The 23202-nt window shown below is 28.3% G+C and overlaps 1 protein-coding gene across 1 annotated transcript in view; it reads right to left on the bottom strand.

Annotated features, from left to right (window-relative positions):
* Positions 1–23202, bottom strand: part of LOC111034399 (neurotrimin-like) — a 174485-nt gene that overhangs the window by 6382 nt on the left and 144901 nt on the right. The window contains exons 7-8 of the mRNA XM_022315618.1: positions 16718–16870; positions 13967–14014 (exon numbers count right to left, since the gene is read on the bottom strand). Of these exons, the coding sequence (XP_022171310.1) occupies positions 13967–14014; positions 16718–16870 (201 nt within the window). The remainder of the gene's footprint in view (positions 1–13966; positions 14015–16717; positions 16871–23202) is intronic.

The raw sequence follows: 23202 nt of genomic DNA on the forward strand, positions 1-23202 counted from the left end.
TACTGCTGAGTAAGAATACTAAATTCTTCAAAACCATCTCTAGTAACATAACTAAGAGAATCAAAATAAACTGGTCTAGTCGCCTATAGAAACTACCCAACACAGTGCTTCTCAAACTGGTGCCCTGAGTACATTACTGGGGCTTCGAAACATTTGAATACATTTATTTTTTTAATGTCTTAAGTATTTATGACGCTTATGAGGGGTCTTTTTTAGGTTAAAAGTAACTCTCCAGGAAAAAAATTTAAAACTTGGGGTGGGGGGGGGGCTTGACAGTTTTACATTAAATTTAGGAGACTCCGCGGGAAAAAAATTAGAGTAACACTGATCTAATGTAGAACATACCAAAATGTATTACAAGTAATAATAGAAAACAATGAGCAGCTATTAATAGATTAGTTTGATAGTTTCCAATCGTGTGAAGTGAAAATGTTAAAACCATATAAATAAATACCATCATTTTTGATATTTCAACTATATTTTAGTGGTAATTACTAATTATATCTAAAAGACATATTTTTTTATGAAATAAATTTTAAATAAAACTTAAAAACAACAACAGAAATGTTGTTTAAATATTAATTCAAAAATAATAAATATTATAGGTAATGGCGTTGATAGGTATAGCTGTCACTGATTAGTATACAATAATATCATTAAACGACTAATTTTATTTTTAAAGTAGAATCGTATAAGCAACGAAATTGTGTGTACGTCATACATGTAATTACTGCAGTGAGACAACATGTTTGTTGTGGGCAGTGGTTTAATTGATAGTTTCATTAGTTAACGAAACTTCGATCGTTTGAAAAGTCCATTGCTCAAAGTATATAAAGGTAATTGGTCTAACTATCTTAGTACGTCGATTCTCGGGCTGGGGTAAAAATGCTGCTACAAAATGACCTGTTTGTATGTTATACCTGCCTATATTATATTAAACTATACCTATGCATGTAAATTGACCAAAGTTAAAAAAAATATTGTATACTGTCATATAATATGCAAGCACATATAAAAACATCACGACTATCATGAAATACTTATTTGATTAAGTGTATAGGCTGAGTAAATATTGCACAAAAAGTATGTTTGAATACTACCTACTAATAATTACTACCGATTATATTATAATTTATACATAACATTATATAATTTATATATAACATTGGACTTTAATTGAATTTGTTTGTGTAGATAATTGTTTTTTTGAAAAATACATGTAGGTTCATAAAAGTTATTAGTGCACTAATAAGAGTTGTAAATTATTTAACTTTTCGTTTGGTTGGAATATATAATATTGAATACTATGTTATAAATTATAATATTATAGTAATTAATATTATAATTCCGAAAATTCCAGTAGTTAACAGTAGGTATAGTGCTAGTTAAAATGAGTTTTTTTTTTTATCAAAAAGCCGGTTCTGACAACTGAACACCTCGATAAATGTATACTTTGAAAAAAAAGTTGTCTGCTGCTCGTAATTATATCGTTTAAGACGAATAAGTTATTGGTTATTTTAATACAATATTCCATCTTGGCGCTTAAAATTATTATTTTCATACATTTTGTTTCGAAACTTTAATACATGATATTAAATTTTCAATCTAATCGAATTATTCAATTATATATTTATGGTAGGTACCTCCTACACAGCTATATAGAATATTATAGATGCATACATTAATGAAAATTGAAAATACAATATTATAATATTAAGACACCGAATATAGCTCTTCAAAAACTGTTAAATTTAACTAATTTATTAAAATAAAGTATAAAAAAACATAAAATATATGTAACATAGATTATAATATTATAAAATAAGTTCATATTAATAATATAATAAATATTATCATATGTTGTATATTATAATAATCTATGTTGGACCAATTCCTTTTAGAAACACATTTCATAAATAAATTGTAGATTATATACAATACTTGATACTTAAGCTCTTTGTTTTTGTATCTGTGTTTTAATCATTTTTTTCTCTTATTCCTAAATAATATGTTATTCTGTATATCATAATTTAAAAATGCATGTAACGTGTGTATATATAAATAGAATGTCCAATGAACTGCTACGTCCAATGGCCACAGACGCCGCTGATAGTTTGTTTAATAAAAAAAAAAAACCATTTTGTTTTAAAATTACATAATATTTATTATATTACAACGTATTGCAATTTTTAATGTTATAAAAAACATTAGATGACGACAATATTCAACAGTATATCATATATCGTTCATCATACATCGTTCAAAATAATTTCACTGATAAAAAAATACTTTTTTAAATTCAAATTTTTATTAGGTATTGAAAAATGTGTTTACGATAGAGGTGTAGCTAAATTGTCTGGTGGTATCAGAAAAATAAATTATATTATGGGATCACATATAGTGACTGTGAAAACTCTGGAACAAAAAAAATATGAACGTCTTGTCGAATGTGTGCGTTTAGAGTATGGGCACCGAAGTTATAGTTTTGTGTGCGTTATAAGCTATTTTCAAATGGAATATTATGTGTGATAATAATATCATAACATTTATTAGGTCTCGTTGCACCTATATACACATACGTATGTTACACAAGTAAACGAATACAATGAATCACAAATATGACAATCTAACATGAACTCACTACTCTAACTATGCTATACTGTGATCCATTTTAACTTAAGACATTTGTTTGTGAAAATATTAATTATTTTGCATAATTTTTAACTGCTTGTTATCGTTTAATTTGTCAAGTATTTTACTCTATTGAATGGCAATTAATATTCTGAAACAGAATATCATTTGAAGTATTTAGATGTATCAAAATCAAATTTCGGAAGAGTAGTTTATTTGTTATAACTTTATAAGTATTTTAAGTTTAGAGTAGCACCAGTAGCGGAGTAGTGAACCAACATTTTTTGGGGTAACCTTGTACCACTCCACTTCACTTATTTACAAATTTAATACTTATAACACATAACGCATAAACTACTCGTCGATTTTTATGTATCGAAGTACTGAGAAAAATATTCTGCTTCAAAACGAGTAATTAAAAATACAATATGTTGTAAGACTTTTTTTTTCAAAATCATTAATAGCTTTGAAATAATGATTGTGCCTTTTCAATTGGATGGTTATACATATAATACATTACGATGCAGTACACCGGTCGGCGATCTTAAAATTTTGGCTTGCGTCACCAACGTTACATATCCAATGGCGATGCATTACACACGACATTTTAAGTCGATGCCCCCCCCCCTCTCATAACAATATTAGACCAGACCAGACCAGCTCCACGAACCGATATCGTGTTTAATTTATTTTTGTGATCAAAAAATTAGTTTACAATTATTTGCGTCAAATGGATATCATGCTTACATTACGATTTGTAAGCATGATTTTCAAGTATATCAAGCATAGGAATACTATTCACGTATATAATAAACACAACGTTATAGTTTCCATAGAAAATCACATAACAGTTATTTATACCGCCGCGACGTCGTTTTTGTTCACCGCTCCGACACCAACGCCACCGCGGAGGGTAATTTTTACAATTATTGGATCAACAGACACAGACACACACACACACGTTTTAATGTATTGTGTATAGGTACCTAGGTGCGCGTATACATATTTTAATATAATAATAAAAAAAAGATCGACAATGAATTTTTTTTTTTTTTAAAAACCCCGACTCTTTCAACGATAGTAATAATAGCAGTAACAATAATAGGAATCGACGCAATGCGAAATGTACAAACAACAAACAAACGGCGTCGTCAATCAATCAACGCGACGACAAATCGCGCCGCTATACGCATTATATATTATGAGGAGGGACGCGACGACGACCACAACGGCACTGGTACACAAGCGTACAAACATCACGTGCAATTGACGATTGTACACACATAGTATTAAGTGTACAATGTAAAAACATGTGTGTGCACTAATATGATATTTTCCATTTATTTTATTATTCCAAAACGTGCGCGAGTGCGCGTGCGTGTGTGAGTGTGCGAGTGGAGGATTGGTGGTGGGTAGCGATCGGGGGAAAGAAAAAAAAAAAATGATAATAATAAAAAACTTATTGGAAAGAAAAGCAATAAATTATGATTTCCTGTGTGACCTGTGTGTGTGTGTGTGTGTGTGTGTGTGTCTTTTTAACCGCCCTGCGCCCCTTCGCCACAACGACAACAGCCCCTGCACACTTCCGGCCACGTTCGACAATAATAATAGTTTGGCTCCGTTCAATTCGGTACATATTATACGCGCGTACCTACCGTATCATTTTAGGTCAGACGTATGTCGCCGGCCGTATTTGCGTTCTTATTATTTATCGTTTTCCGGACCGACCGACACCATTCACGCCCCTCTGCCGCTCACCACCGGCGAGACCCCCCCCCCGGACGTTGCCGCCGCCCTCGGCGACGGACGCCACTGCAGAATATTGTGTGTACCTACACAGGTACATCATATTATTATTATTATTATTATTATTATTATTATTACATATTATTATCATACATCCATCGGGTGCCGATCTATGTACAACTTGATTTGCACGCGACACGGCCGAAAACATACGAACCACCACTGCCCATCATTTGCCTACCACTTTAATCTGGGTAAATAGACAGACACATCGAAAAAAATTACATACGGCACGTCGCGACCGAACCGGAAAGGGTTGGGACGTGCGACTTGTGTACACACTGCACATAACGATATATTGCGTACAATGTATATGTATAATTTATATACAAAATATATATTTTTGTACATAATATAATGCTGTCATACAGGTGACGAACTACATACATCGTACCTACGGAATATTATCATATTTTTGTACAACGTCGGTGGGTGCGTATGCCAATAAAAAAAAAGTCAGGGGCTGTATTCGTGAGTAATAGGTAGGTACGCCGCACACGCTTGAGTGTGTAAAAATAGATAAACGTAATATTTTAATACTTTTAGCACTGCGAAGTGAACCAATTGCACTGTGAAATGATAGTTATTACGCGAAACGAAACATATTGTCTTCAATGAAGTATCAAAAATATAAGTTACGGGCGAAAGACTTTTATGCATTCCACATAAACTGTAAAATAATATTGGACCCATTCAAAACTGTTCGATAAATTGCGCCGTTAAATAAACATGTATTTACATTATTAAGCAATTAAATATACAATTTTTTTACTTAATTAATACAACATTTTCAAGTTATTTATTTATAGGATGTCTTTGAATAGTAAAAGTAGTTTTATTAATAACAACTCGGTTTTCTTATTACCCTGCAACGCGCGGGGATCGAGAATGCAAAATGTTTAATCACAGTCATAGATAATAAAGATATGGATAGGACATATTGGTCTTATCAGCGGTCTTCGAGGGGAACAATTGAGGCCAAATAAAGTATACCTATATTGAGTATCGACTATCAATATAAAGGAGCCTCAATTGCCTTCCCCTCCGGGAACGCGGCCTCAAATGTATTTAACATAGGCGTGGCCTATCCATATCTTTATTATCTATGATCACAGTACACGATTTAACCTTAGTTGCCATGAATATGTCCTAAGTCTCATAAACCACTAATTAATATTAAAAGAAATACTGTATTCGCTGCAGTGTAATAAAATAATTGTATGTTTACTTAGTATATTAATTATTAATAGCATAGCTGTTGCCTGTTGCCTACACAGCAATCAACCAAGAAAAATATTTGTATAGCCGTCGGTTAATTTGTAGATATTACATACACTAAGGCTATTCGTAATGTTTTCCAGTTGTTATTTATTTTATAGTTAACACTGTAAAGTGGTAAATCTCAGTGGATCATGCCGTATGGGAGGGGGGAGTGTAATATTTAGTTTATTAGAACAAAAATAAATTTTTAGAATCACAGAAGAATATTTAAAAATAGATGGTAATTTGAAAAATGCCGTAATTCACTCTCATTGTTTGCTTATTTATTTTTGATTGTATTAAATAACAAGACCACACAATGGCAATATCGTAGGTTGTGTAAAAAGTTTTCCAAAATGTTAAGATGAAAGAGAGAAGAAGGTACAACTTTTAACGGTTATCAGACAATTTAGTTCGCATTATATTTGTATACATGTAAAGGTCTATATTTGTTGTTTTATATTTATGGGTACATATTATATAAAAAAAATATTTTTCAAACAAGAATTCTTTGACATATTAAAATACTTATATAATTAATTGTAAAAAGTTTTAGGGATGTAACTTAAGAACTCCTACAGGAAACTCAGCTCCTTGGGGGGAAATCAACGTTAACTTGTTGTATATTATTTACCTGATATTTGTTACGTTGACGTACCTATTATGTGAATACCATTAAAGTTTTAATTAAACGAGGTTAACTCAATGCTATACCTATTCAATTACGCATTTGTTAGTGAAATATTAGCAAACAATTATTATATTAGGTGTATCTAAATATGTCATACCCCTGATTCCCGTACAGCGTAGGTATGCAAGACAAGCTCATGACAATTCATTGATGTTTAACCTTCAACGTTTACAATATAGGTACGTTATGAAATACAAAATACACCAATCCGATACAAAATACATAACATAATGATTTATTAAACTAATAATGAATGCCATATCATGAGTATAATAAAATAAAATGGTTGGGACCTATAATATACATTTTATATTGTTAATAATATTTTTATATGTACTTATATTAAATATTTTAAAAGCAGTACAAAACCATGAGGATATAAGAGAAAAAAATAATACAATGTATACATTTTATTTGTATTTATTATTTTACATTTATTGTACAAAAAATACAAAATAATGTCATTGAGTAAATAATGCGTTTTTAAATGCATCATTTGAATAATATATTTTCTCTTCTTGTATAATACACTGTCTTAATTATATCATAAATAGAGAATTTTCAATATAGATGTAAATTTTACAAATGCATGTACTACAAAATAATATAATATGGTATTAAGGTTTTTCAAATAATATTAATATTACTATAACGTTATTTTTGAATTGTGGATCATTGATATTAAATTTTTCTGGGTCATTTAAATTGTTATGATTAACAGAATAAAACGAAAAGGCGCACATTACGAATTTTATGAAACTTACATGTTTTTTTACACAATTATCTACGAACTTAAAAATCGGAAGTACCTATATAGTAATTAGTGATGGACGTCACCACGTCTATACCTATTAAGAAACAAAAATAATTATCGTAATTTTAATTTTAACTTTGCTTTTGAGTTAAATGCGTTTGTTTTCATTTTTTAATTTATTTCAAAAATAAAGTTTTCGGTTATATTGGATAGTAGTTAATTTACTACTGGTCGTTGTGTATTTTAATGATGTACCTAATTTGGCTTGTACATTTTTAATTTATTAAAGTTTAAGTCCAATTCAAACTTTCGATATATTCTATACATTTAATATAATTTATGCAATGGAACCAACAACAGTTCAATATTTTAAATATGAACTAACTATTTGATAATTTATAAAACTTATAAAGTATACTTGAATGTAATAAAATAATTAAAGTCTAACTTGTGGAAAACATAAGTACTTAAGCATCATGTATGCGTAAATAATAAAATAAACCATAAATATGAATAATAACCGCCTATACCTATAATAAATTTTAGTAAATAATTTAAAATAAAACAAATTATTGGACCAATGTCTGAAGTATATAAATTCAAAAATGCATTTTGTTTTATAAGCATATAAATTTTTATGACATATTATGGGTACGTTACAGATTATTATTTTTCCAAATTTAAATTGGCTTCTATCATGTCTACTAAATTGCTAATTTTCAGTAATTTACGATTGAAGTGATAATTTGATATCAGATTTAGGTTACCTATGTATATTAGTAAGAGTTGGACATATATCTGTTAGATACATACAACTGAAGTCTATATATTTATTATATATTTTACAAAAAAAATATCTGAGTTGTTTTTTTGACGACGAACAAATCAAATTAACAGCTCAAATTGGGCGAAGTAAATTATATTGAAATATTTTCTATTATAATGTAATAAATAAACTAATTAATACGAACATTTGATAAATAAAGATTACTATCCTCGGATTAGATATGTTTACGTGATATTCTGTGTAACCGTAAGATTTTATCCATTGTTTATAAATAATATAATTTAATGGTTTTTAATGTAAAATATTGTTTTGTCAATTTTTGTGATTTTCTAAGCATAATAATTTAAAGACGCATTTGGTTAATTTTGTGATCAAATTAATCCATAATAAATAGCAATGCTCAAGTACTTCATCAATACGAATTTAAATAAAACAAAATTATTTTCTATTCTAATTTTTAGTTTTTTTTTTATGTAGGTAAATAAATCGTTTAATGGAAATGTGTTCTTGAAAATTAATATTTATTTGTTTATTTATCTAATATTTACTTTCAAAGTTAAATTGCGGACTTCTTATAAATTTTTTACTTTTATTTTAACTTTACATAAACATTAATGGTATAAGCTATATTAAACTATTAAAGAAATATAGTACAATATATGGAGTCATTTGAGTTGTATAGATAAACATTTAGTATCATATTGAAAATAAATTTAATCAAAAATAAATAACCAATCTCAAATAATTGTTTTCAATACCTATTTTTAAATTTATATATACATTTTTTATTTATCTTAAGGTAGATTAGCACATTAAATTTATATACAGAGTTATTCATCAATAATGTTCACCCACATTTGTTTATCTGCAATACCTAATGTAGTTACTAAAAATCTGAATTTTAGAATTCTTAAATGTAGATATCAAAAGACCCTTTTTGAAATTCTTAAGTTTTTTATACTACTTTAGAATGATTCTGAGGCAATACAAACTTGTAATGTTCAATGTAAGTTGGGTTCAATTGTTTGAACTATTGTCTTATTGTCTATTTATGTATTATATATTTTATATACCTACCTGTAATATATACAAGTATAAATATATATAATATACATATATATTATCGTGTACACAATAACCATATGTGTCGCGTTCAGTGTACGAAAGTAATGCCCACAATCATGTTATTAGCATTATATTTTAAACTATTAATTATTATTTATACTAGGTACCAGCCAGAGAGCTTCACTCCAATAATAATGGATGACACATTTTATATTATTTAATACTATTTAAAATCAAAAACTAATAACGTTTATTGTTCAAGTTTTTTATACACAGTAGAGCATAGTGAATTATTACTTATTTCTAATAGGCACTATAGTAAAGCCTGGATATATAATTGTGTAGGCTCTTTAAGTTCTTACAGAAATTAATACGGACAATTAACTTTTGTTTACAGTAATAAATTTAATTAATTAAATACTTTAACATATCGTATTGTGTAAATAGTTTTTAAACTTCATAAATACACCTAATTAAGAACATCAACGGATATTAATCATGGAAACAAATATTAAGTTAAAAATAAAAACGTTTGTAAAATTGTTTCTTACTTTATCTTTTAATATTCAAATGACATAAAAATAAATTATCATGTTTTAATAAAATATTAAATAAAAACGAAAAGAAGCTCGATTCGTGCAAAATGAACTAAATACGTAATAACATAATAACATTACAACAATAATATATAATTATTTATTTTTACATGAAACATCAAAACATATGATAAGCAAGTTGTGGAAAGTTATTTTTTAGAATATCAAATTTTAGAAAACTTTATTAGATGTTATTATTGTATAATTCTAGAATTTACATTTGTATGATTATTATTTTCATTTTAGTATATCTTACGCAACTTTTAAATTAAAATATTTCTAAAAGATTTTCATTTTAAATTTGAGTTGCTAGAATGTGAACTGTTACTGATTAAAAAACTGCATTAGTATTTAGTGAAAATGTGTCGACTCAGAATTAATTATTAATTATCACCATATATTTTTTTTACATTTATTTATCTTCTTCTAATATAAATAATATACCTATTAATTTAGTAAGCTAATGTCGTTTTTTAGTCTTTTCTACGTCCGATAAACTATTCATTACACTATGATAGTGGTTAAACATTTAGAATTTAATTAACCATTCGCTCAACAAGGCTGTTTAAATATTAAGATTTGGGATACGTTTTAGGTACGTATGGAATGGTATACACGGAGTAAGATTATTGTGAAGCCTCATGAGTCATGACCAATTTCGCTTACACCGCAGATTATCATATTCAAGAAGCAATAGTTTAATGTACATATAATCTATATACAGTATTGAGTAAACACTAACACAAGCTAGGTAACTTAACCAATAATAATAATATATTCTGAGAAAGTTATACATGTTTCATTGAGTATTTTCATGTACAGAATAATTGAAAAAATAAAAAAATATTCTTATGTACTATACTCCTATATTAAGTTTGTCTAAAAATAAAAATACTATTTTAATTAAAAATAAAACGTTACATAATAGGACCTACAAGGTCCATAAAGATAAAGTACAAAACGAGTGCATTTTTCAACGATAATTAAATAACTAATAAATAGAAGTAATCTAGTAGCTAGTGTTTAATTTAGTTAATTACAGTTATTAATTTTATCTTTTATGCGCAGAAAATAATAAAATAAAATGTCACAAAATTGAAGGTAACAAAAAAATGTAGTTGAGTTAGTTGAAAATAGAAAAGCTGTCTATGTTTAGTAGCTAGGTCTTTGACTATTAAAAATTGATGTATTATGCTATTCCAAATTCACTAATATTAAAAATATATTCGACTCTTAGGATGTTTACTCAGGTACAGTGCAGGTTAGGTGTATCTACTCTGACTCGGCGAAACGAAATTATTCTAACTTGCAAAAAATATTCGTCGTTTGTGCGTATTACCACAGTGTAAAAATTGAACGAGAAAACACAGGTGACTATTTGAGAGACTAAGAGGTGCTGGGGCAATATCCCCCCAAAAAACAGCATGTATAAAAATTTAAATTAAATTTTAAAAAAAAATGATAATAATGGACGAAATCGTGGTACGCAAACACATTTTGGACGCCTTATTGTTAAGCCGCTAAACGTAGCAATCTTTGGAGTTCGAGTGAAAATTAAAAATCCGTTTTTCTCGCACCTAAGCAACAAACGGGACAAGTAATCGGGCACACACACACACACACACACACACACACACACACACACATACAACACGATATACAGCGGAGTACCTATATATACTGAACGCGTTCGAAAACCCCATTAGATCGCGTTGGAAACGATCGAGTCCGCCGAAATGTTTTATTCAACTGCCACCGCGCCCTACTCATCACCGCTCACCATCCGCTCAGCCAAAACCGTACACCAGTCATATTCTAGAGTAAATCGCTTTATTTCGGACGTGTGCGGCCAAAACAATAGAGACCATCAATATCTGCTCCTTAGATGTTGCCCTCCTCTCCATCTCACCTGTTCTATATTTATATCATAGGTGTTGTAGGTACCTTTATATATATATATATATAATATATTCGTCGATCGTGTATAAATAATTTACAACCGCGTTGCGGTGATTCGATAGGATCCAACATGATATATATATTTATATACAACGACGAGACGCGATGATGACGACTACACGAGGACAATCACCGTGGACAAGGGTCGAGGGTGAAAACCAGGAGGAAATCCTGCGGGGGTTTTGATGTTTTTGAGTTTGCAGTTAAGGGTTGGGAGGACCGGATCCGCCATGTTGTAAAATCAAGGAGAAATTAACGGAAAAACTCGATTCAAAATCATTCAAGTTTTTCCGTTTGTGTTTAAGACGGATCGAGTTACGGGTATTTGATGATGACTCACGGACGGACGAAATTTGAGATAGTTCGTTCTCGTATAAATATATTATTATATAGTATCATCATTTATATGTGTGTCAATGGCTACTTGGAAATTTCATAATTTTGCAAAATAAACTAGGTCACTTGAAGTGTATCAACTCGTTTAAAATTATTGGTTATTTTTTCACCATACAGTATTGTATATTTGTATAATAGACAAACAGCAGATTAGTGCTTTTTAGAAGTGAATAATAAATTATCATAAAATCCTTCAATTATTATTTTATATACGTGTTTTGGTTTTTTTTTTATTTGCTATTATATTTATATTGTTTTTCAAAGTGACATTTACTAAGCACTGTATCTCTAATAACTATTTATATTATTACTATGGGCCTCTGTATTTATTTACAACGATTTAATACTCAATTACCTTTGATAAGACGAGGGTTAATTTAACTTCATTATCTGTTCCTATTATATTATTTTCAATTCTCAACAAACGGTTTACGAATTTATATTCTTCTAATAATATATATATATAAAATATAATATTATAAAATGAGTTTAAGTTACCTATCGATTCGCGTGTTTATATAGTATAATAAGATAAATCATTGTATATATTTTTATTTCGAACTTGAAAATGTAAATAGGTACTGCGTGTAGAGTACTGTAGACGTTATTGTAAAAAAGAAATTCGATTAAATTAGTCATGGGAATGAAGGCAATTTGGTTAAACAATTATGGTAGGTACGATAAATTGTAATTACAAGTAGGTACTAGTATTTTATTTAGCTTTATAGTATATAATAATATTATAATTAATAGAGTAAAATAATATACAAAAAGTACGGAAGTGCGATAAAAAGAAATTGTATATACTTAAATAAAAGTTTAAGGTATTGTATGCCTGTTTTTATGCTAAAAAGATGAATTTTCCAATCTTCTAGGGCACAATATTTTTATACAACATATTATATAGGAGCGTTTACAATCAAACAGTAAACAACACATACGGAACATACGAACGTATTATACTTTTATACCTACTTACCATTGTTGCCTAGTCTCGTGTAGTCGTTTTGTGCGACAGAAGCATCGTTATAAGATATTTTTCGTACTATGTTTCAACAATAATAATTATATAAAAACAAGTGTAACTACATAATATACACTATGCTCGTACGTCCTAGAGTGTTTCTACACGAATGTAATTGTAAAAATAAAACGTGAAACGAAACAATTCGCAAGTCACTTGAATTCTCCCTCCATTGTCTTTGGTCTAAAGGGTTTATCTATTGTTTACTTTTTATTTTTAACAAAAATTATCTATATTATAAATTATATAATAAATATTACACGTATCAATAAAGATTATCATATTGTTATATGTTTAATTGTACACTGATGGGAACACCAAATATTCGTAATATTTAAAACATTGTAAAACACTATCCAATTATTAAATCCATTTATATTGGTTTAACAAATAAAATATGAGTTGTTGCAATACAATTTTTGCACACACAATTTGTTTTACATAAAATAATAATCCACTTTATATCCATTAATCTTCTCTAGACACGGTTACGTATAATATATTAATATGTATATTGAGGTATTTACCAAGCACGCTCACCCTCAATTATTCCTTTAAGTAATCATGCATTTATTCAAAATACAAAAAAAAAAAAAAACAAAATTTTAATAAATAGATTATTAAATGATAAAAGTGTTGTGGGCGTGCTTGATGAATTATTCTGTATATATGTATAAAGAGGTTGCATCTGAAATACCATACATGTGATTTGTGTTTTTTTTTCAATGCGCACGAATAAAACATTAATGGATGTCTTTTATGTCTTATTGTTTTGATTTTCAAAAACATAATATAAACCATATTTTGTCGAGACGTGTGTCAAAATAAAATATATTTTAAATATATTCGTTATTATTGTTGTATAAGTAATACGCTTCAAATAAAAGCACGAGTACACGTATTTCGCATCAATATCGAGTAACTGCTGTACTCGGATTGTAGTATAGTATTAGTGTAATAGAATTTGTTGTATAGTAAATAAAAAGTTGTTACTTACATCTGTGCTTGGGTCGCGTAGTGCTGTGTCCGCCGTTATTAGCCACTTCTATATTTTATCAAACAAAAACATTTAGAGTTAAAAACATTGTTAAGAATATCCAATCATTTAAAATTATAAAAAAATAATAATATGATTTTACCAAACCAAACTGGCACTGATGCCAGTACAATTTTATAGTAATACCGTTTTCGTTGCAAATGGAGATGATAATAAAAACTATTTTATGAAATAAATTCAATTTACTGATGCGTGTGCATCACTCGTGCACTTTTACTGGGTTATGCATATACACATTATAGTGTCTAACCGTGTAAACTTGTTTATTGCCATTGGTTTACACATCGAAGTGCCACATTACTACTGCAAAAGGGTTAATCGAAACGAGTCGAGTAGAATCCCATGTGCTCTAAATAAAATCAATCAACACTAAGTTAGTAGGTACCGTACATTCGCTAAGAATTTAAATTGCATGTGTAACACTAGTGGCAAAGGTTGTAACTCATTTTTTTATCTAACTATTCTGAAGATCATTGTATATATTTCTTAACATTTAGATTATTATAATTTATAAATTTTAATTTTAAATGATCTAATTTTCTATATTAATTATGCTTGATTGTATAGATAGCCGTATAAATTATAAATATAATATAATATAATATTTAATATCTTAATTTCAAAATAAAATATTCTATTTCATAACACCCTATGCATTATACTGCAGGGTGATTCACTAAGTATGCTCAGTGCTCATCCACATGTTTATTTTAACTTATTCAAAATCGGATTTTAGTAATAACTAGTCTTTAAGTATACTCGAGAACCACATTTTAAAATATTTACATTTTTATACCATTTAAAGAGTGTTCTGTGATGACACAAACTTCTTTGTTTTAAACTGTTTTTTACTGTAAATTGTCAAGAAAATATTTTTTCGGGGAATGTTGATGTATCGAAATCAAATTCGAACCATTAGTTTGTGAGTTAATAAAATGTATATATTAAGGATAATAGTCCTAAAAATGGTTGCACAAACATATAAAATATAAACTATAATATGTCATTAGGTATTGAATTTATTATTTATTAAACTTGGACAGTGTTTATAAATGATATAATTTTTGTGGAATAACATAAATTAATTAAATTGTGAAATCTTCATAACCCCCATATCGTTCAACCACTCATTAACATTGACCTATTTAGTGTTCAAAATTAAATAACTCAAACTACTTATTCAAATTTTTATTTAGATACATCAACATTTTCATTTTCAAAGTCATCTAATTAACAATTTTATATAAACAAAGAGCGACTTCATTTGAAAAAAGGTTGTATCACCACCACTGGACACTCCTTCATTCATTGGGATATAAAATCTATGTATTTCAAAAAATTGTCCCTTAAAAAGTATATATTTAATAATTTTAAGACAATATAGTTAAAATCTTAGATATTGTAGCCAGAACGGAGTAAAATGCATTAAGGTGAACGTCAATATAATTAAAAAAATATTTCTAATCAAAGATAATTTGACTTTGGTCTTGAATACCAACGTTTGAAGTGTACAGAACTAAAATACAGTTAATTATCTGTTCAACATTAAAATTAAAATTAAAAAAAAAAACTAATTTTGTTTTATATTGAACGTAAGCGTACTATTTTCGAAAATCCTATCATCATTATTATTTTCATCAGTTTAATATTATCATTATAGTCGTTATGAATAGCCAAATAAAATGAACATTTCAAATGAGCGATTAACAACGTTAACACGATTAAAACCTATGGAAGTATTGAATAATCGTGGTATAATAATATTAAAATAAATCATAAATCATAATGAATTCGATTGTGTACACGCGATGTCTAATTCAACAGTAAAATAAAATATAATATACTGATAATAATAATACAAAACATTAAATATTATTATTATTGTTCGTATTGATAATTAAACATTTCTGATCTATTTATTTTTTACGTTTATTATATTATAGCGTTAACAAATTTAATCATAAATGTATAACTATTTTGAATCCTTATGTTTCAGTTTCAACTTCCATTTGTATTATATTAATGGGTGTACAATTTTTATATTAAATTCTAATGAACTTTTTTTCTGAACAAAATATATCTTTTTTAATAACCCCGGGAGGCATTAAAATGTCCGTTATAAACGCTTTTTGACTTTTTGTACTGAATAGGCATTTTAAGCGTATAACCTGCATCAAACGTGTGGTTTGTTGTTTTTTTTATTTTTCCTTACCAGATTTATTTTTATCGAATTCCTTCAAAAAATTTAAACAGTAGATTTTTATACATACTCGTATAGTAAATGATAATTATTGGTAATAAGTCAAAATGTCAGCACTTCTTAAGTGTAATTGTTAACTATAAGTATTATACTTAAGGGCGTAGCATTAATATTATATATTTTTTTTTATATGAATCATATAATTATTTCAATTTTACATGGTCATTACACTGTAAAATACATTCAATGAATGTTTGATGATTTCCTTACTCAATATTTCCGTGATTAACTGTATAATATAGGTACTATTATAAGTAGTATTTAATTGATTACCTAATTATAATGGTACCATTTTGTTTCTATGTATGTAGGTGAATGTATAGAAAAATAAACGAGTATAAATAAACTGCAGTTACGTTTCATTTCATTGTAATACGCTCCGTAAAAAAAAAAATATTAAATAATAATTACGTTTACAAACATACACTTACGGTATATTTTTATTGTGCCATCCGTGTCTCCGAGTGCATTTCTTGACAAACATTTGTACGTGCCGTAATCTTCGGCAGTAACAGACTTAATTGTGAGTTTCATCCGCGTTTTATATTGTTCGGTGACAAACTCTTCCGGTTCATATTTTTCTCCTGAAAATTAAATTACGAATTTCATAAATACGACTTTGCCGTTTAAAATAAATTGTTACAAACAATATGAGTTATAATATTATAACGTCTCGATGTTTGTATAGTCTAATGTAATTTTATTAAAACGAGGAGCAAAAACAATTATGGAATTAATACTTAATATGAAATCATTATATTTTTCAAAATTGCTTTTCATTTTAGATTATGACTACATATCTACCTAACTACGATAGTAATAAAATGGAAATATATGAAATTAGTTTTGTATAAAAACAAACAAGCATACAACACATATCAATATAACATCAAAAGTTGTATAGATATCGATATTAATATACATATATATACATATATATATGATATAATTAAAGATATTATAGTTTTTAAATCGTTAATAATTTTATTTAGTCGTATATATGTCTAAATTTTATTTTCAATGCACAGTTAGTCGAAACGTAAAAACGGTGTATAATATTTAACATTATAAATGCGATCGGTTGTTCGTAATATATTATTATAATAACATAAAGAAAACGAAAAATTATAATTTGAAAATATGTACTCGAGTTGGAATATTACAATATGTATATATAGTATATATTTATTAAGTGCTCCAGCTTTCTAAGTGAACTATACCATCTTTATACCAGTGTTGTTGATTTGACTTTATAAACAGAATAAATTACTTACTAAATTAGCATATCATTTGTTTGGAATAAAATAAGACAAGATGTGTGTTATAATGATTAATGTAATATGTACTAATATTTTCATACAATTTTGATTACAGTCTTACGGTCTGAAACTCCGTAAATATGATCACTTAGAAATGTGCAAGAGTACATTACGTTATTAAAATATTTAAATATTGAACGACGTAAAATGTATTCATCAAGATTTATAAGATCCAATTGTAATTTATTATCTGTAAATTATAAAGGATAAATAACACGGAAAGGTTTCAAGTTTCAATTGAAGACGTAAAGAGAATATATTTTATCAACATTTCAATAGAACAGATGGCTCCCAGTGATATTACACCATAATATGTATTTTATGATAGGTAAGTAATATTATCATCAATATTAAAATACGATACACACACACACACACAAGCTGACATGTGGGCGCGCACCCATTTATATATACGCACAATAAACTGAACAAGGTATAGAGACGATTTGTAGGACAACTTATTTGTCCTATCTGTAGATTAGTGTGGTGTTTTAATCATATATGTTTGATAGGAATGACTGAGAGCAATGATAGATAATCGTGGGAAGAACTCAGTTAGAATTTAAAATCTTACTTGATCATTTTGTCTTACATTTAGTCATTTAGAGTACTTAAATAGAAAATCAACAAACTACCTCTTAAAAGTACCTATGTATAATTCAAACGATACATTTATTTTGGGGCTTTACCACACTATCCGAAAAATAAAACAAAATATATTTACCAACAGTATTTAAATCATTAAAGTCCTCGTAATAATCGAAATAAAAACTTTCAAATGAATAGGAATTATATACGAGAAGTTAATAACAATATTTTAAAACGCATTGGAAATAATAGTTTAGGTTAAAATAATACATCATGCATAATAGTCATACGTCATGTACTTGTGAATATTATGTGTTTATTTTAAGCTATTGATGGAGTGGGCCAGAATACTAGTTGCATATTTATATGCATTTTTTTAGGCCAACGAAAGCTTGCAGAGTTCCACACAGTTTATACTTCTAAGAAATCTTGAAAACATTTTGGATAAATACAGTCACGTCAGGAATATCAGCTAATAATTACAATAATATTGTCATTGTTTAGTTAAAAGTACAAATTATTGTATTTCACACACTGTTCTACATTTAAGTGTAAAGCGAAACAAGTGCTCAATATAGAAATTTCCATCGGGATTATTTTATAGTGTCACATTTGATTCTTCTGCCAAAATTAAAATATAATATACACCATGTTTGCCATTATCATAAAACATCATTTCGAGTCTAATATTGTTGTACACTTGTATGTATTATAATAAAACGCGTGGGCGATATATAATACAATAATATTATGATGTTCCACATTTGTTATTTTTTGCTCCGCGCGTGAGTATCTTGACACACGGTCGTTAGACTAGTAAAAAATAAAACCACAAAACAAAAGCGGACGAATTTCGATGCGTCCAAAACGATAATTATGAGTATATTATGTTTATGGATGTAACAGTTTTTATTTTAAAGACATGATTTTTGATGACGATGACGCGGTGCGTACATCGAGTTATATCGCCGAGTTACGCAGTAAGTATTCGATTTTAAAAATATGACACTCTTCCCGACCGTGTAAAAAGTCTGAAAGTAAGTAAGCATAATATAATTCATTACAGTAATACGTAACAACAATAACGATATTGTCAAAAAGTTTGCGTTGCACGTCTTCATAACGTCAACCACTTGGATAATAATTATTCTTAAAAGCCGAGCAGACATGTGCGGACGGCACACAGATATATACTAAATGCGGCCGAGGTAGGAACATTAATAAAACACGAGACAAAGTGTTCCTCAGCTTGCTTCTTTATTCGAACGTCACGACATAGAATAACGTGATATAAAAATGAATTTGTATCACGCGAATTTGTATCAAGTCCTCCCCCATCCACTGTTTAAACGTGTTCCGGTTGCGTCACGATAAAATACACACTTTGGTCGGTTGACAGGATATAATTTACACTGCTTAGACAAAACTTCCATTCAAAAGTATACGCATTATAATACTGTTGTGTATTACCTATATGCATATGCACAACGCTGGTGCATGCACAATTGTGCAATTATACAACACGTAATGCATTTATACACAAATTCATCATACACGCGTTTTATAGACATTATTAGTTTTGTTCATATTATGTGTATGCGCTGTATGGTAAACAGTATATACCATTTGTTATCCATTTAAACATTTCAAGCTAAATGCTTTTGAAATTTAATAATAATAAAAAAAAAGTGTCCAATTTGCGAAGATGTATCACATAAGAATATAACTTAATTACAAGACAAATTTAATTTTAAAATCTCTTTAAATAATTATTTGACGTGACAGTCATTAGTCATATGTTTCCCATTTAAAATTGTTGTCGATATGGCACTTTATAGTATATAGCTAAAAATTATAACTTAAAAATATATAGAAAGACATATATAGTTTTGCTTGTACGATATTGTGTTCATAATTAATACACATTTTACATTTAGGAATTCGACCAACGATTAAACATTGTTGTATCATTAAAATATAACATCAACTATTATTGTAAAATAAAATCTATAGTGTCAATAAGTACCAAAAGTTTTATATTTTAATTTATTTTGATCAGTTCTACTGATATTTAACACACACTGTAATTTTATATCACCTATACTGACTAAATAATGTTAATTTAATATAAAATGTACCAAATGAAAATTTTAAATGTTAACTCTGTTCAGAAGAAACATATTAAAATGATCCTGTTGGGATATAAAATACAATTTTATTACAGGTATTAATATAAAAATCTAAGTTTATTAATTAACATGAATGGTTCATATAGGTATAGTTTAAAAAACAATGAATTAAAACTCCGTAGAAGTCGCGAAGTCGCTAATAGAAATGAAAAGGAAAATAACTTTGGCACATTACGGGTTGTACTATTCAAAATACTTCTTTTTACAAGTTCAAATAATTATATGGCATTAAACTAATGAGTTAGGTACTTAAAATGTTATAGGTTGTACAGGTAATTTAGTCATCATATAACCTATACTCAGTACTCATAACTAACGTATTTTTAAGTTTAAAATACTACTTACCTAAGAATGTTTATATTAAATATTTAAATCTCTGTCTTTAAAATTATGTAATAGTATTCCCTAACATAAGTACATATTTAATATTTTTATAAATTTTAAATGAATTGTTTCATTAATATTAAAGTAAGTTGTCAATATAATAAAAATAATTGAAACGTGCATTTTTTGTATTCTTTGACTGATAAATGATGAAATGTTTAAATAATATATGTAAGTACAATATAATATTATACATTAAAATTCATTTGTCAGTGTTTTATAATAGCAACCTTTGAGTAAACGTGACCTTTTGTTTGGTTTTCTTATGGGCATATTATTGGTATTTATTCACTGGTAAAAATCACGGAATTGGATTTGAATAAAGGACTAGTGAGAATGATTTCCGTGAAATGATCTACTTAAAGTCATAAGAAATGTATTAGTTAAATAAAATGCACAGATTCAGCCTTGTGAGGTATCTGAACAGATAATATTTTAATTTTCGCGATAAAATGTACTTTTGATATGATAATAATACAAACCTTTGATCGTATATATCGTATTTTCTCATTATATATATAATATATGTATATATAGGTGCACACACTATATATCACTATAAATGCGTTTATAGGTAGGTCAACGAACGATAAAAAGGCGAAAATAAAAAGTGCACAAATTCAAAACTAACACGCAAGACATAAAAATGACCAACTTTATATCGGAGTTGTTAAAATCGCCACGGCCATTTCTGCTTGACGTATAGTCCGTGTCCACTGTCGACGATATTTTATTTCGCCCGAAGTCATGAATAAGCAAACCAAAAACGAGATCGGAAAACTTTCTCGAGGGACGAATAGTATACACACTACACTTTTCCAAAGACCACCTCTTCCGTTGTATATATATATAATATATATGCACACACCCAAAATATATACGAAAATTACAATTGACCACTCGAAACGTATATATACCTACTGCTCCGCACAGTACATAAATATACATATACCTATATTATTATATATTATATATATAAATATATATAATATATATATGTATTAAGTATAGGTATATAAGCACACCTATACACACTTTTGGCAACTGTATACGAATTTCCAAATCGTTATTTTTATTTATTTTTCAACACTCAACTCCGCGGGTATCACATGATTCATGTCGACCGTCCTATATATTATATGGTCCTATGTACGTATATATATATGCGTATAATATTATTATAGCGTCGTCGGGGGCGTCGTGCCAACGAATTACAACAATTTCATTCTTTTTGCGATCCGTATTGTCCGCACCCCACACCGCTCATGGCGTTAATCGAACACGAGTAGTGTCGCACTATCGTTCACTAGTTAAATCCATAATTAGTTATTCAGTATTATAGCACATACACATGGAAGAAACACGATTGTTTTTTAATGCGCAAAATACTTATGAACACCACACGTGCCGATCACGTAAATATTATTTTTCTTTTTCGTTGTTATTATTACGCGATATTATTATTATATCCAATCAACGTAATCAATCTTCTTCGAATCCCTCCCCAGACTATCTTTCTCTCACTATCTGTAAATAAAATATTATGTACTTATACTCGCGGTAATCTTTTTTTTCCTTGCACATCCTGCACGTTTGTTTATCCGCACCCTCAATCATACCATTACACACACACATGCGCGCACACTGTTTCAGCTCGTCCCCATACTCGACTTTTATATTATTATTATATTATATATATATATATATGCTCTTTAGAAATTCATCATTTTCGATCGATCAAATGCCTGACAATTGAATTATCGTAATTTAACGTACGATAGCAAAATACGTCACTGCTAAACTTCACTTCGATTTATATAAATATTTCAAATGTTCTCATTTTATAAATTATTTCCGATCTGATTGTCTACTTCATTATTTAACTCGTCACAAAGAACATTGTTTAGATTTATTATAAAATGATCGATTTTGCGGCTACATATCCGCCACTCGCTGCGATCTGTCTTGTAACAGACAATCGAATCGATCTACGTCAATTAAGATTCGATAACGCTATATCAAAAAATAACTTTGGGAAATGATACATTTTTCAATTTTATTTCTCATTCCAAAGTTGATTACTAGTGTCTTAAGCTGAAAACATGTGTGTGTATACCAGTTAAACTGCATTTCCAATAAAATATACCTAATAATAATAAATAGACTTTTGAAAAGGTGCAGGTAATTCACAATAATCACCTTGATAATGGAAAATGATAATAAGTATACATAATAACGTTTTAATTGTATATTATAACTAATGAAATAGATTATTATACAATAATTGTATTGATTGAGTTGTGTGTGTGTGTGTGTGTGTGTGTGTGATGGTTGGGAGACTTGAAAAGGGTTTGAGCTTCTCTTATATTTTGCTTTATATTTTGAGAGCTTCTCTACTAATTATTATTAGGACGGGGGAAAGTTCTTCTTTGAGTA

The sequence above is a fragment of the Myzus persicae genome, unplaced genomic scaffold, assembly GCF_001856785.1.
Source record: "Myzus persicae strain clone G006 unplaced genomic scaffold, MPER_G0061.0, whole genome shotgun sequence".
Taxonomy (NCBI): domain Eukaryota; kingdom Metazoa; phylum Arthropoda; class Insecta; order Hemiptera; family Aphididae; genus Myzus; species Myzus persicae.